The 17,297-nt window shown below is 34.8% G+C and overlaps 1 protein-coding gene across 1 annotated transcript in view; it reads right to left on the bottom strand.

The window, feature by feature from the left end:
- NETO1 (neuropilin and tolloid like 1) overlaps positions 1-5,928 on the bottom strand; it is a 260,993-nt gene extending 255,065 nt beyond the window's left edge. Inside the window, exons 1-3 of the mRNA XM_074273996.1 lie at positions 4,923-5,928; positions 2,451-2,504; positions 2,091-2,228 (exon numbers count right to left, since the gene is read on the bottom strand). Coding sequence (XP_074130097.1) covers positions 2,091-2,228; positions 2,451-2,504; positions 4,923-4,950 — 220 coding nt within the window. The 5' untranslated portion in view covers positions 4,951-5,928. The remainder of the gene's footprint in view (positions 1-2,090; positions 2,229-2,450; positions 2,505-4,922) is intronic.
- Positions 5,929-17,297: the final 11,369 nt, after the last annotated feature.

The following is a 17,297-nucleotide window of genomic DNA, read 5'->3' as shown; positions in this document are numbered from 1 at the left end:
CCCATGTTATCTCTATCTCCTCACAGAGTGTCTAGATTCTCTTCTAAATCTCCAAAAAGACTCTTGTCATGACATTATTCTTAGTATTGTAAGTTCCCTCTTTTCAAATTCTCAATGGTTCCTTATAATCTTTCAGATGATTTGCAATCATCCTGGCATTTGAGTCTCTTATACTTACCCTTATTTCTAATATTTATCTTCAGAAGGTATCTAAGTAATATACTGATTCAAGCTCTGGACTTGAAGTCAGGAAGGCTTTGGGTCAGGAATGTCTGAGTTCAAATCAAGCCATAGATACTTATTAGCTGGAAGGCCCTGGCTAAATCAATTAACCAATCATGTCTGGGTTTGCTCAACTGTAAAAAGGCAGAAAATGACAGCACTTATCCTCCAGGGTTTGTAAGGCTCAGATATGATAATATTGGTAAATATTGGCAAAGTGTTTACGCATTATAATATCTGGCACATAGTAAGCACTTATTAAAGGCAGGATCCCTTTCCTTCTTGTATGCTACATTCAACACAAATTGGACCATTCTCTAAACTAGACATCTTATCTCTTACATCTATGAATTTATGCTGGCTGTTTTCCATACCTAGAATGATTTTCCTCCTCATCTTTGCAAGTAAGAGTTCTTTATCTTTTTTTTTTTTTTTTTTTTTTTTTTTCCAAGACTCAAATCAAGCATGACTTTTCCTCTGTGAAGCCTGCACTAATGCAGCCCTAAGCTGGTAAGCTCTTAGTGCTCTTTGCCTCTGGTGTAGCCTTACAGGTATTTGTCTTTCTACTTGTTGCTATCCTATTCTAGCTCCAGGGAAGAGATTGTTTTGTTTTTGTCTTTGTTGTTTGCCACATAATGGAGCATTTACTGAACTGACTAATCAGACTCAGAACAAGTTTTTTTTTTTTTTTTTTTTTTTTCCCCCTATGACTTGATAATCATACCATGTAGATCTCTGATTAAACCTTTGCTTAAAAATAAGAAAGAAAACCAAATCTGAACTGAAGTATGACTAAATAAAACTACATTGAGATTTTTAAAGCACTTCCCATTTACAACAGAGTCACTGCCTTCTAGGTTTATTGGACTATCAACATTTTACTTTTCACAAAGATCTTCAAAATTCTTATATCAGAGACTTTTAGGTCAATTCAAATGATCATAGAACTTTCCATAGAAAGTATAATTTGGTATACTGAAAACAATTTTATGATATTTTCTGTATCTCTTATGTAAAGGCTATATAATGTCTTTATAAAGTAAGATAAGAGATATTAAAATCTCAGCCACTGACCTTCTGTAAGAATTTTGTATTCTGGAGACATTTAAGCAGACAGGGAGCAGGGGAAATTCAAGAAAGGTAGAAGGCCTTTGACTTTCTTTGAAGATTTTCACATTTATGAGACTTGGGTTGGACAAATTTAGATGCCAGTCAAATCTGGAAATCTAAGCTGTGAGTCGAAGCACATCACCAGGAGTACAAGCATAAATCAGTAAAAATAAGGCTTCAGACTAATGTTTTGGATGATATTATAAAAAAAAAAAAAGGAAAAAGCCCTTCAGGTCCTAAAATATGGTTTTCTCTTGAATACATGAGAAAACTTGAGTGTGATTTAGTTGCTCATGTAGCTAATTAATGACATTTAGGACTAACATACCTTGACTTATGATTTTTAGTCTAGTGTTCTCTTTGATATACCATGTGGTTATAAAATGTTCTTTGACAATATACATAATTTGATTTTTACATCATTCTATTTCTCACTGTTTATGAAGTGAATTTAAAATTATCAATCAATATTTATTAAGCACCTACTATGTACCAGATGAATGAGGTATTTTACTTTATTACTATTAGAATCCCTTCTACCTTGAAATCTATAATTATCAAGTTTAAGACACATTATTCCAGTTTCATGAGCTAGCTAGTATTAATTCCATCTAATGCACCCAATTTAATAAACTCAAGTGAGTATAAACTCAATGCAATGCTTTTTAAGAGTTGTAAAATAAATTGTTCATGAAGTGTTATTTAAAAAGAAATTTGGGGTTAAAGTTATTTTGTCATATTTTCCCCTTGTTTTTTACCTTCTATGATATAGATGCACTCTCTGTCTGGTGGATACTTGCTGGGATAATTGGGAGAAGTGAAGACACCTCCATTGGCATGTTTGGTCCAATTTCCACACTGCACTGATTTCTGTGCTTCTGAAGTGGTTTGCTTTTCTGCAAAACAAAGCCATCATTCAACATTTGTGGAAGAAAAAATACACCTCTCTACCCTTGTTTTAGCTCTTAGTTTGTAAATTGAGTTGTGAACTTTCTTTAAAGAAAGGCAATCAGTTGTATATGTGGTCAGATTGTTATAACATTATTATTTAGAGTATAGATAGAATTGGGAAAAGTGTCAGGGATTTGCAGTACTTTTACCCTATTTAATTAACTTACCTATTCCTTTTTTGGTAGCCCCAGAGGAATGTAGGATGATTAGACTTGCTACCACTGAAACAAATAAACAGAAATAATCATGGAAAGACAAAATTAGTGTTTACGCTCACATATTATGACCTATATAAATATAATAACTCAAAAGATAAAATACCATAACCATTCAGTTTTGTTGCAATTTTAAAAAATATATCTATATGGGATTTAGATAACCTCATTTAGAAAATAAAGAAAAGTTTGGACTTTCATTTTTGAAGTTATTATAAGTTGACTTTGAGTAACATCCAGCAATCTAAAGTTATTGAATACTAGCAGTAAACATGTTATTCCAACAATCTTAATTTAGATAATTTAATTACAAAAAGATATTCTGAATTTCTAAACTGCCATTATTATACTTGGCACCTAAAAAGGGAAAAAAGGAGGAATAAAAGAATCATATATTCTTGGTCCTAAACTACAATGAGGAAATACAAAAACAATAACAACTTATAATTCACAAGAGAAATCCCTAGGATCAAATTCTGAGGGAAAAAAGAGTTTAAGGGGAAAAGGGGAGGGAGAGAAACAAGGGAAAAGAAAGAGATTAATTTGGTTGGAAGATATTTAAGCCAGCATTATTTTTTTTAAATCAACTTATAAAACCACTAGGACCCCCACAATTTAAGATGATATAAATATTAATCCCTTAAGACTTTAAGGATAACCATCCAGTTTCTGTTCTGTATTGCAGCCAAATTTTGAATTACATAGTTGTTTTTTGGGTTTTTTTTTTAAGAAAAAATCATTATTATAAGTTCATTTTTCTGAGGATCAATTTTTTACATTTAGAAGAGAAAATTACTCTCTTTGGTTTAAAAAGAAAATAATTTAAATCATCTTCATTCTTTATTTTTTGTTTGATTCCATGATCTTCATTCTTTTGGTATGATCTGGAAGTAGAAATGTATATTAAAATGGTTGCATGGTTCATTTTCTTCTTCCTTCTTTTCACATTATCTTTATGTTTGTGTTTATGTGTGAAATCAGTAGAATAAAAAAGTTATGTACATGAATATGTATTTTTATTTGTGTGTGAGAGTACATATATATATGTATATATACATACATTATACACATATAAAGATATTTTAAGTGATTGGGGGAGCATCATAATATACTATGAAAACCTTCTTATGAAGCTTCCCACATGAGCTTTTACGTTGGAAAGAAGAACTTAAGTAAAAGGTAAAGGAACATGGACTTTACTTTGGGTTCTAGAGTTGATATATGAACTATGTTGTTGTGAACTGTTGTTTTGCATAGTTTTAATCTGAACAGAGATTTCCTTTAAAAAAAAAAAAAAGAAAAGAAAAAGGTTGTGGTCAGGCCATCTGTTCTTAGAATGGATTAGGCCTTTTCAGTATTTTCTAAAAGAGAAAAAATCAGTACTTTTACCACATCTTGAAGTAAACCTGAATGCATGTTTTTGCATTTACATAAATGTTTCTACAAACAAACACACACACGGGCAACAACCTCTTCAAGCTGACTGCTTCCTTTTGCCAAAGATTCTTTACTATGGTTCCCATTTGTACATTATTGAATATATGCTATCATCAACGTTGGAGCAGATCTTTAAGTGCGCTACTCACAAAGAGTATAAGAAACCTTCGTTTATTTTGACAGATAACCTCTGTATATTCAGGTTGAAAGAGAATGAGGATATACCACCAACATTACCTTCTTTATCATGCTTTAGGATGTTTTTTTCTCTTAGATAGACCCCCCCAAACACACCAACCCAGGCAAACAGTTCTTACAATTACTTTAAAGACAGCGTTAGATATTTTCTGACTAAAAGGCAAGTGAATGCAGAATAGTTGAGTTTAGTACTACATCCTTAGCCCAGCAAAGTGTTGTTTTTGTTTTTTTTTGTTTTTTTTGTTGTTTTTTTTTCATGTACATTAAAGTAGCTGTCATGGAAAAAAAAATCACTGGTTGAGGAGAATACTCTGACATGATGGGAAAGGGGGGATTTCTTCTAATCCTAACCTTTCCCATCACCCCCACTTCCCATCACCCCCACTTCTCAAAAGCGTATTTTCTAATCAAACACAATCCTAAAGCTACGGACTATTCATGAACTCAAAGGTTTCTGCAATCTTTTTTCCCCTTTCCTAACCTTAACCTCCCTACCAAAATAAATAAATAAACAAATAAATAAATAAATAAATGCTATTTATTTCATTTCTGCACCAGACGAAAATACAAACTAATCATCATCCGCCCCCGCCTTCCCCGCTAGCCCCTCTTCAATTATACTGCAATACAGAAAGTTTACATCTGCCCCAGAGACTCCAGCGCTACTGCGGGGTCCGGTTGAAGGGAGGTTGCACTGCATCCACCTGCGCTTTCCAAAAGGAGGGAGGAGAAAAGGGACGGAAGGAAATCTGGAGGGGGGTAACTAAGCGCCGGGAGAAAGGTACTCACTGTGAAACAAACTGCGTCCATAGATCATGTCTGTTCCTTACGCCAGGGACTCCTATCTCCACTAATTCCATTTAGATTCGGGAGGACTTCCAGCGGTGGGGGAGAGGATGGAGTCAGGAAGGGGGCGGAATGGGGGTTGGGGGAGAATCCGAACCCACACAGCAGCTACAAGCGAATCAACCCTTCTTTCTGCTAGCGCTCGCTTGCTCTAGCTCTCACCGCCTCGAAATCATCATTCCCACCATGACAATCACATCACACCCGGGCAATGATTACCACCATCATCATCACCAACATCACCACAGTCTTCTTTTGCATCATAGCGGCTGCAGCTCTCAAAATGACACCAGGGGGCTTTCTAATGAGTTTGCTGCCGGCTTAAGATCAGAATCCGGCTGGCGGACTAAAGGAAGGGGGGCAAAGAAGCGCGAAGGATATGGGAAGGGAGTGGAGAGGGGGGAGCTGGTCAAGACTGACGGGCAGCGACGGAGAGGACGTTTAGTCGCTCTCACCCACGACTCGGCAGCGGTTGTAACTCCTTTAGTCCCCAGTTTCATACAAAACCAAGAGCAGACAGCAGCTTTTCCAAGAGGACGCCCAGCAGCAGCCCGTTTTGCTCCAGACCTTTGTGATCTTAAGTAGAGGCATTGAAGATGGGATGAGAGGGTCCTTCATCTGTTCACCGAGATCCCCGCCACCTTTGCTATCTTCAGAAAGAGGAATGGGTGGGTGGGTGAGAAGGGGAGGGAGGAGGATATGTAGGGTGGTGGAGGGACACAAAAGTGACAGAAACAGGGAGGAGAAGGGATGAGCAAAGGGGAGAGAAGAGTGGAGAGGATGGAAAGAGTTAGCAAGTGGGAGCTTTAGTTATATGGTTAGGGAACGAGATTCTCAAGAAAATATGATGCCTTTGAAATAGATCAAATCCTTGTTGCAAAGCGCTCCCCTCTGCTGTTGCATAGTAGAATTGGAGTAACTGGTAGCAAGGACATTACACTCGGTCTGATCTTGGGAGGGATGGGGGTGGAGAGGGGGCGGTGGGAGGAGACGAACCGCTGAAGCTGTTCAGGGAGCCCTCACTTCGCCATCAGCCTCCCTTTCCTCCCCAAATTACCCTTGGGCGGGGTGAAAAAAGAGAATGGTGAAATAGAAGAAAACCCAGATTCTTTCTTCGTGCCCACAAACTGAAGTAAAATGCGTGGGGGGAAATGATAAGCAATTAGACTCTTCTCTTTTTCTCTCTCTCTTTCAGAAAATCAGAATCACTATATCCCTGCCCCTCCCTTTAAATTTTATTTATTAAAAGGAAATGGGAACTCTTTCCTAAGGTCGAGAACTAAGAGAGACGCGCTGAGACGAAAAGGCAGCAATAAAAGTTTAGGATAGTTAATCATAGGGCCAGTGTGAAGGTCTCATCTTCCAATCAGCTCCTACAGATACGATGGCATCTCTATCTTCTCCTTTTGAAAGATAGGATCTCCTATCATAGATGGAGAATCATTACTTTCCCCAGCAGGTACATTTTCTGATATTACTTATCCACATCCCTACACACCCATCCCTATCCCCTCCTCCCCACCCCCTCTCTATGCTAGGGGAACCAAGTTGGGAATCTTGCACCGTGAAGAGCTAGAAACGGAAAACCTTAGCTTTAAAAAGAAAGTAGTGAAACAAAGAAAGGAAAATAATTCAGAAAGGCATAAAAGACAAGCCAGAAAAAGGGTGTGTGGGGGCGTGAGGGAAAAGGAGTCACTGAAAGGAAATTGCAGCGATACCCCCACCCTATCCCCTTCTAGACTCTACGACTGTTGCTACGGGATCGGTTCTGCGGGGTATAGTAAAAAAGCCCCATGATTGTACTCTCGGGAGACTAGAAAAAATGGCTAAGGAGGCTGAGCCCTGACCCCCGGCCAGTATACTCCCATCCCTCCAATCCTTCCGATCCCCAGGGCTCTTTCCCTGCTGCTCACGTTCAAGACTGGTCCGATGCAGCCTCCCTTCACAGACCAGGAAACACATCTGCTGAGAGGGGAATGTAGACTGAAGAAAAGAGCTAGAAAAGAGAAAAGGGGGGGGAGGAGGAATAAGAGAAAGAGGTTTGGGTAAGGAATGCTGAAAGAAGGGTTGGGAATTTTCTAAAAAGACCTCCTCTGTGCCTCTACAGCTCTCCTTTGCTCGGCACCTGCTGCTGGGAATGCGGCTTCTTCTATGGCTGCAGATCCAGTAGCCGCTCAGAGACACGTGTGTGCATGTATGTCTTTATTGAGTGTCCTTTTTAGGACTATTTAAGAGAGGAAACAGTATGTGGGACAAAACAGGTATCGCCCCAAGGGTAAGAGAAAAAAAGAGGAGAAAGAGAAGGAGTAGGAGAGAGGAGAGAAGGGAAAGGAGGAAACAGAGGATGAGGGGGAGGAAGAGGGAGACAAGAAGCGAAAGCAGTGGGAGAGGATCACGCTTTCTTAGCTTAGGATTTCTTAGTCTAAAGCTTTTCGCCTATACCCACATCTACCCCACCCCTGGCAAAACTTAGTCTTCTTGCTATGTTCAGGAGCCAAATACAATAACCTATCTACAGAGAGAGAAACTAATAAATGTAAGCAAAAAGATGTATAATGTGGGGGTGATGTAGGGTGGTGGTGGTGGTGGTGGTGGTGGTGGTGGTGGTGGTGGTGGTGGTGGTGGTGGGGTGTGTGTGTGTGTGTGTGTGTGTGTGTGTGTGTGTGTGTGTGTGTGTGTGTGTGTTTGAACAAGCGCGCGTGTGCGGTACCATGAGAGCGCCGGTGTATGGCCTATTGAACCACTCCACCAGAAGGGAAACTATGCGGACCTCCGAGTAAGGAAAAATGAAGTGAGTGAGAGAGTGCTATGTGTGAAAGGTGTATTGTCGAAAGGTTTATTATATATGGAAGAATGCTAAAGGACTGACTGCTTTAAAGTAATAGGCTTCAATGTATAAGATAAAATGAGAGTGCAGGATGAAACAAGATAGGACTAGGAACTGGAGTGGGGAAGTTCTCCAGTTCTCTGTATCTGAATAGAAGGCATAGAGTAGTGACCTTGTGGGCAGAGATGGATGACTAAATCACTGCAAAATTCCAAGAAATATAATGTTTTGTGTACTAGGGAATGTATTCTAGATTTACTGAGATGATAGAAGTGGCTAGTTGAGTTCATAATCCATGATTAAGAGAAGAAATGCAAAATTTAAAAATGTTATTTCAATTATTTAAAAGACCAAAAAATAAATCTAAAACACATACATAAAATGTCAAAGATGTATATTATGTTCAGGACAAATACAGATTCCCATGTCACATCCAAAGAATTGAAAGTCCAAAATATTGAGCTAAAATCTGCTTTGAGTTTCCTGCAAGTCAAAGTGCTTAGCATTTCCTCTTTAACATTCCCTATTCTATCTCATTCTGGAACAGAGCTAGAATTCTGGAAGTTTTACCTTTTTGTGTGTGAAGACGAGTGAGATATAGGAAATTCATTGAATGAAACTTTAGAAGAACATATCTTTTCATGATTTTCAGTCTATCTCCTCATCCTTCACTTTCGAAATTCAGATGTTTTTAATGATGAATTCACATTACTAAATTGAAAATACCCTCATGACTTCCTATTTTCTAAGTGGGTCTTGTGAAGACTGATATTATTATATTGTTCTCATTTATTTAATACCCTGGACAAGGCTTTTTGCTCTATTTCTTCAGAAAGGGAGAAAAGACTGCAGTGTTCTTCCACATGTTCAATGGCCATTCATTTACCTTTATTTACTTCCTTATAATTCTCCTTTGTCATTTCTAAAGTTCCAGAGAATTATTTGAATTGATCAATGTTTCTCCTTATTCTCTGAACTTGCTATTTTTTCCTTCTAGAGAAAAGAAGCAACTTGTAGAAAAAGTAAGCACATGGTCTTTGTATTAGTCCTCTAATTATTAAAATAATTGGAAATATATTCTTCAAGGAGACATCCCAAAGTATCCAGGCTTTAAGAGGTAATACTTTTCAAAAGATATCTTGTAAGTGGACAGGAAAATAGCTGATTTTGCTGTTTCAGGAGAAAGTGCTATGACAAAATTCACCAAAGTAAGCATCCAAATAGAAGCCAGTTCTCCCTGATTTTAAATTATTTTAATTCTTCAAAGAGCAAACACTGTCTTTTTAATTAACCCCAAAATAAAAGGCAATTGTAATAATCCACGAAAATCAATTCTAAGAAGATTTTGGGCGAATGTTTTTTTTTTCCCTTTTTTTTAAGTTAAACAAAAATAGGCAGCAGCATTTGTCTTAGTTGTTGTTATTATTTATATAATAGTGGCCCCATTGGAACTTCAGACTCTTTATCTAAATGTAATTTGGCAAATTTGTCAATGTGAAGTTTCATTATGAATACAATTATGACCATTGGAACTGAAACTGGAAATCAGGGAAATTTACATTTAAATCCTCTCTCTAATACTTAGTGGTTTTAAATTTGACCATAAACTGAGATGCTTGATTTTTCTCAACCTATTTGTCTTCATTTGTCAAATGGGAATACTAAGTATATTCTTTTTTGAAAATGTTGTTATAAGGAATGTCATTTTCAAAACTTAATGGGTCACATAAAAGGTTATTATTGAAATTTAACTCCTTTTTTCCCCTCTAATGAGGAGGATTAGAGTAGATATTGTTCATGGTCCCTTTATGCTCTAAAGCCTATTACTCACAGCTACAGGCAAAAGATCTGTGATTTTGCCTAGATAGAGAATTTATAGTGTGGGTAGTTTCTTTCCAACTCCTCAATTAATCAGTAATAATTTGTTGAATGGATCAAATAGCTTGTATTAGAGATGAGATTTAAACCCTGAGATTTCCCTGACTAGCTATAGTACATTTACTTGATAGAACAAAAATAGTTGACTGGAAAATCTTTGCTTCTCTGTTTCTGAGCAATACATATAAGAAAGGGTGTGTATGTGTGTATGTGTGTGTGTGTGTGCATATGTGTGTGCATGTGTGTGTGCATGTGTGTGTGCGTGTGTGTGTGTGTGTAATCCAGGCCTGCGATTTCATTGATATGGGGAATTCTTTGTGAAAACCAGATTTCTTCTTAGATTGGCAACTCCTTTACAAAATAAATGATTGCATCCCTGAAATGTTAAGTGACTACCATACTCATACTGCTAATATGTATCATATTCTGGAATAGAAATCAGATATTCTTGACTACAATACTTTTTCTTAATTATTATGATTGTATTAATTTAAGAATTTTAGTATTTCTATTTCATCACTTCACAACATTTTTTTTGCTTATAAAGACTATGCATTAACACTTCATCTTTTTCTATTTTTATAAAAATAAGCCTTATCAACATCTTTTTACAATCACTACAACCAATGATGAAGCTGCCCACAAAACTCTTTAGCAGCAAAGTTGTCTAGAATTGCATATAATAACTTAAAAGATAGTTTTAAAAAAGAAAAGTTAAACAGGAAAGGCTCAGTTAATGAGGACATTTCTCCACATATTTAGAAGCTTCATTCTTTTCCATTTAACTTTTAAAATAAAATAAAATCATAACTTAAAATCCCCATTGCACTTTTAGTTTCTAGAGGCAAAAGGTTCCAACCGTTTCCATTTTAATCATAAACATGAGTGGAATATAAGCTTTTTCTGCATTCCCCCAAATAAAACAGTCTTCAAAAGGTATGTATATATATATATATATACATATATATATACATATATATATATATATGTATATAATAGATATTCACACATCATACACATATGGAGGAGCATTTTGAATACTTTTGAAAGATGCTATTAATGTACAGGTCATATACTTCCCAATTCAAAACATTCTTCAAAATTATACACAGATACATACCCACAAATATACATATATGTAGATGTACATTTATAATTGTAATTATTTAAAGTTAATTCTATTACTTCATTTACATTGTAGAATTTCATAAAAGTTATATTTTCATCTATAATTTATTTTTAGTTGATAATGACATTTTATCTTTAAGTTATTCTTCTCCTTAACCTTTCTAACAGCTAATAATCCAGAAGCAACCATTTTAACAGTACTAATGCAGATTATAGAATTCCTATATAAAGGAACTCAACACTTATAGGTGAATCATTTTGTAAAAGAAGAAATCTTTAGAAATAAAATAATCACTGCCTAATTTCTTCTATGTAAATTCATTTTTGTATGTCTGGGATTTTGTTACTGTAAGATGTGCCTGTATTCCAATAATTTCTACTCACTTTGATAGTTCAATTGATATTATACTAAATATTGGGTAGTATAAGTAAAACTTGTGAGTAAATAAGATAGTTCAAATCAATATAGGGACCAATTTCAAACTCTAATGAAGAAAACTTTCATCCAGTGAGAAAACTAGTTATGTGATTGATGTTTACTTTGAAGTCAGTTTGTTTTTTTTTTTTTATTTTGAATTAGGTTTTTTATAGTTTGACCATCTACTTTATCTCCATTTAACAGTTTTAGTTTGTAGGCAGGACATATAATCAGGAAATATTTGGGATCTCATGCATAACAAATGCCTACTCCAAAAATGAATTCAAGTGGGAGATTACCTCTTTCTTTAATAATAAGAAGAAAATCACATTATCTGATTTGATCCTTACACTAGCCCTGGAAAATAATTGTTATTATTATTTTCACTTTAAGATTGAGGAAACTTTGATAAACAGAGGTTAAGTGACTTGTCCATGTTTACATAGCTAGTGTCTGAGGTAGGATTTGAATTCAGGGCTTCCTGAGGTTTAGACATAGAGCTCTATCCACTGAACTATTTAGCTCCTTGATTTCATAGGTAGTTTCATAAGCAATTATAGAAACAAATGAATGAATGCATGAATGAAAGAGCAAATAAATACATTTATTTCAGGATTCATAGTAAAAATTTCTAGTTCTGAAACTCATTAATCTTTATTTGATTCTCAAAAGATGGGTTTTAAGTCTATCTGTACCCAAAGTATTTTGGGCTGTGGACTATCTGTTAGATCTCTGCTACATTATCTTCACAAATTCAGTATCACCTTTAAAATTAATGAAACATTACTATGGATTTTGCTACGGATTCATAGATGTGGAATCAAGTTCAGGGATATAGTCTATGTAAAAAGTAAGCTATGACTATTGAGAATGATCCTGAGAGTTAGAGAGAAGCAAAAATCAAACCTGAGCCATGGCAAACCTTGGAAAGTAAATAGACTTTACAGCATGAAGATATTGGTTTCATGGAAATGAAAGAAATTACACCTTTGCTTCAATTGAAAATTCATTTTCATGTTTTTTGTCCTACTTTCTCTTTAACTTACCAACTTCTTTTGCATCCAATATGATAAAAGGATTTAAGAGAATGTCAAAAATCACAACACAACAGGAGAAAAAAACATTGTCTTTGCCAGACAAGGAAGGAAAACTAAACAAACATACATAAAAAGCTCTTTCTTCCACTTTCATAATAACGTTTTTTTTTTCATTCCAAAATATAATAGTATGAATTAGTGCAGCAATGGGATTTCAGCTAAGTTTGAAAATAAAACTATTTTCCAAAAACAAGGATAAAGTAAGGCTTTTTTTGTTGTTGCTTTGGAAGTGTCCTAAGTCTAAAGAATTAGAACTAAAGCCATCCATTAAGGAATTAATTTCCTTAATGAAATACTATATATTATTTTCTATCTCAGAAGTGAAAGTGTTTTTTATACTTTAGCCTGCTAACTGCAGCATACCATATCTAATACTTCCTAATATTAATAAGGAAGAGAGAGAAGTTGGAAATTAAAAAAAAAAGAAATAACATTTTGAGAAAAATAATGGAGTGCTTCTCTTCTCTATTCTGTAGATTTAGCATGCTGTGTTCCATACAGTAAAGTAACTTGTTATAAAACAATTATATGTGTGTGCATATGTGTGTATATATGTCCACATATACGTACACATAAGTATATACATATATCAATCAATAAATATTTATTAAATGTCTCCTAGATGCTAGTCACTGTTCTAAGTGCTGAGAATACAAAAAGAGACAAAATACATTCTCTGCTGTCAAATTACGTATAATCTAAATTTTATTTTCACAGTATGTAAATTAAAAATTTTAAATAATTAATTGCTTACTTTTAGAGTATGCATGTGAGTGGGGGGGAATGTATATAAATAAATTTTATAGACAAATTTTAATGAAGGTTAGCTATTAGGACATAATGATTAAATTATACCATAGAATTTTATATTTGGAAAGGACTTTAAAGATTAGTTAGCAAAACCCTTAATACCATGAATAATGAAATTGAAGTCCTGAGTAGTTAAAAGATTTGCTTAAACTCACAATCAGTTATTGATGAGACCTTTGCCTCACAGGGCTAATTGAATGCCAACTTTTTTCACTGGTGGACATTGAGTACTCAGTGTTCTATATCTGCAGTAGCAACATGGAGGAGTTGGTAAAAATTATAAGAAAGAAAGATCTGAGCTCTTTAGACTTCTAGCTGTGAGAAATAAGAAGCACCATTTCAAATTATCTTATAGTCTCTGAAGATAGGGAAATAATCAAAGAAGAAACCACATTGTGGAAGGGCTAGCAATTTCTATTCAGTCATTATATTCCCAGCTTAGTGCTCTAGAGACTTTGGAAAAAAAAATTTGCTTGGGTAAAACCTGAGATGTATTCTCACTTAGCTGAACTGAATTATTACATTTCCAAAAGGATAGCTAATTTATTCTGGGTATTGTTTGGTATGTATTTTCCTACATACTTTCTCTCATTTCCATTTGCTATCAAAGTGGATAAATTGATGTATTTGCTATTTGTTATGTGTACTCTTTGTGGAATTGGCAATTGATGGGAAGGAAATCAAGCTTTGAATATCTAGTTTGAGACTCCATTAAGGATTAGCTATCTGGAATGACATTTGGCCCTAAAAATTGGTTATTCTGGAACAGAAATATTAGAAAAGTAATTCTGGTTCACGTGTTCAACTAGAAAACAGAATCGATATTTTCTCCAATATCTACAGCCTATTAAATAGAAATTGTGTTCCAATGATAAAATAATTTGAGTTGTTTCTATGGTCTTATTGTTGTTTATTTGTGACCAGCTTTCCAAGATCCCAACTGGGGTTTTCTTGGCAAAGATGTTGGGGAAGTTTACCATTTACCTCTCCAGCTCATTTTATAGTTGAGAAAATTGATACAAACAGGATTAAGCCCAATGCTGTCAAGAGTCAGGCCACATTTAAACTCAGGATATGGTGTTCATGATACCAGGCCTAGCATTCTATCTATTATATCCCCTAGCTGCCCTTCCATAATCTAGGACACATAGAATCCAAAAGAAGACAAAAAAAGCCTAAGAACTGACACCAGCTAGCCTAGAGTTCACTTAGCATCCATTTCCAACTTCAATGACTACTAACAAGAAGGTTTCACTAGCATCCAAGGGCATGACATAAGCTTACAGCCATTCCCATATCCTGATCCCCACCTTGTTCTTTCTTTTCAAAAGAGAATCTGCCTTTAAGCTGTGGAAGTTTTCTCATATCTTAACAGCTTTGTCCCAGACCTACAGGACCTCATATACATGAGACATTTTTCAGCATTCTATCAAGCCTGAAAGAGCACAGTTACCAGTTAGGGCAAGTTCAGATCATTCATATGTCATTGATAGTAAAGACTTGGACTGATGAACCATGAATTGTCTAATGTGGGAGAAAGCTGAGGTTCTTTGAGATCCAATCTCCATGGAAACTGCAATCAAGAAATAGAGTCAGGAAGTAAGTAATAAAAAGAAAACAAATAGACAATAACAATAACAACAAAATACAAGGTGAAAGATTTTAAGTAAATGAAATCTCAAAGACCTTGAGCACAAATAAACCAAGAGGAAAAGCATCAATACTAAAAGGAAATATGGCCACCAGAGCTATAAAACAAGTTGATACATATGTGAATTAAAGTAGCAAAATAAAAAAAAATGATCTACTACTTGATAAAACAGAAGAATTTGTTGAATTTGAGGATAATATGGGACATGACAAATTCTTCTTGAGTAATTTGGAAGAGATATGAATTTATGACAATAAAATGTATAATTCTGTATAACAAAAATAACTAGAAAAAAACTTATCTACAATGAGAAGCCTTACCAAAGAAGCAAGCTGGAACAATATATTGGGAATACAAATACAAAGAAGTTAAGAAAATCTAGAAGAAGAAAGAAAAAAGTCACATAAAAAGAAAGTATACTCAATGTTTTCTTTGAGTATCCTTAAAGATAGCATCCTTAAAGAGAAACTTGGGATCACAGTTTCTTAGGAGACAGAACAACAACAATCATAAAACCCTAATACAATAAATAAGTAAATAACAATAAAAACAAAACAAACAACAAATAAAAATTGGTCAGAATTTTTGAATATTGAAAATGAAATTCTATTTGAATAAATAATATATCACCTTGGGGGGGGATTGCAAATTCCAAAACACAGTGGTTAAATTTAAGAAATCAATTCAGAAAGAACAAGTTATGTAAGTCATCAGAATATTAAAATAATACTAGGCTATCTCATCCCCCTCTAGAGGAAAAAAAATTAAATGGAATAAGGTTTTTTGAAGAGCTCTGGGGTTCAGCATACAGCCCAAGTGACCTATCCAGCAAGTCTGTGCTTAAGTATAAAGAAAAAAAAAATATGGAAATTCAAAAATCAAATAAATAAACAAATATTTGAAATATTTTAGAAAGAAAACTAGAATTAAAGAGATGATTTCTTCCCAAATACCCTAAGGAAAAGAAATGGAAGATAAGTGGATAAGCATTGAAGGACAATAGTAAAAGAAACAGAGAAACAATAGAAAGATCAGTAAAAAATGCCTTTATTACTTCAGTAAAACAGCAGTAAAGGTGGGAAGTTGGTAAAGTGACAGGGAAGAACTGAGATAAGGGATTATGAATAGAGTTTGGCAGTATCCTGTCTACAAGTGAATGCTATTTTTATGGGACCACTTTATAATATAGAAGAGTATATGGCATAAGGGAGGTGAAGAGGGGGATCAAGTGCAGTGAGTCATGTACTGGGATTAAATCATCAACTAAAAGTTAAGGAAAGATGATGTTGTCTCAGAAAAAGAAGAGCCTACTGAAAAGTATGTTGGGGAAAAATTTAAAGTGGGTGAGAAGTAAGAAAGTTTTACTTTGGAGATATGGAACTGATTAATTTATTTATTCAGTGACAGAACTGACAGTTTTCAGACCTCTCTGCCCACAGACATCAAAGACAGCTTAGAAGATCCTTGGGAAAAATTTGTTGCAATAGGATAAGAATGCAGCACAAGCCAAGAAAATACAGTAGGAACCAGCTTAGGAAATGACTGAATTAATAGTGGTAGCAGCTGTTTCCAAAGATAGAAATGGTCAAAAAACTAGTAAGGGATCTTTGCTAGCACTGAGGCAGGATTACAAATTGCAGTTAATACTTGAACCTTACTCTCATCTGAATAACATGTACATTTATTTATATATGATAACCTATTTTACTTTATGTATCAGACAAAGAAAAAAATAGATCTAATTAAAATAAATAAGCAGGGAAACTATATTTTGCTGAAGTTTACCAGAGATAATAGGAAAATATCAATACTAAACATCCCATACTAAATAGATGTGCATATATATATATATATATATATATATATATATATAAATATATCAGATTATATAGCAACCATATTTTTGAAGAAAAATTTGCATGAGATACAGGAGGAAATAGAAAGTAAAACTTTATTAGTTCTGATACCCAAATTAAAGTGAGCAAAATGGAGAAAGACAACTATAGATAATATAGACCAATTTCCCTAATGAAAATCAATGCAAAAATTATAAATAAAACCCTAACAAAATCAATATATCACAAATATAGTAAATTATAATTGTGTAGTATTTATGCCAGAAATGTAGGATTCTGTTGTTTTGCCCATACTTGAATCTAGGTTACAGTTGGGTGACAACCTCAGGTCAAGAAGGAGCACTAGCATTCTAGAGTTTATGACCACAGTGGTCACCCCTCCTCACAATTCTAGGGAAAATAGTGCTAAAGTCACTCAGAGACCACAGTCCAGACCAGGAGAGGAGTAAACACTTCTCCTTGGCTCACACTAATTTGGAAATCTGAAAACTTACAGATCTCTAGAATATCTTTGAAAACAGTTTCACAATGGATCCAGCCATTCCAGAGAGCAATTTGCAACTATGCTCAAAAAGTTATCAAGCTGTAATCCAGCAGTGTTTCTACTGGGCTTATATCCCAAAGAGATCTTAAAGGAGGGAAAGGGACCCACA

The sequence above is a fragment of the Sminthopsis crassicaudata genome, chromosome 1 (assembly GCF_048593235.1).
Source record: "Sminthopsis crassicaudata isolate SCR6 chromosome 1, ASM4859323v1, whole genome shotgun sequence".
In the NCBI taxonomy this organism is placed as follows: Eukaryota; Metazoa; Chordata; class Mammalia; order Dasyuromorphia; family Dasyuridae; genus Sminthopsis; species Sminthopsis crassicaudata.
This window is presented reverse-complemented; position numbering and strand designations above follow the sequence as displayed.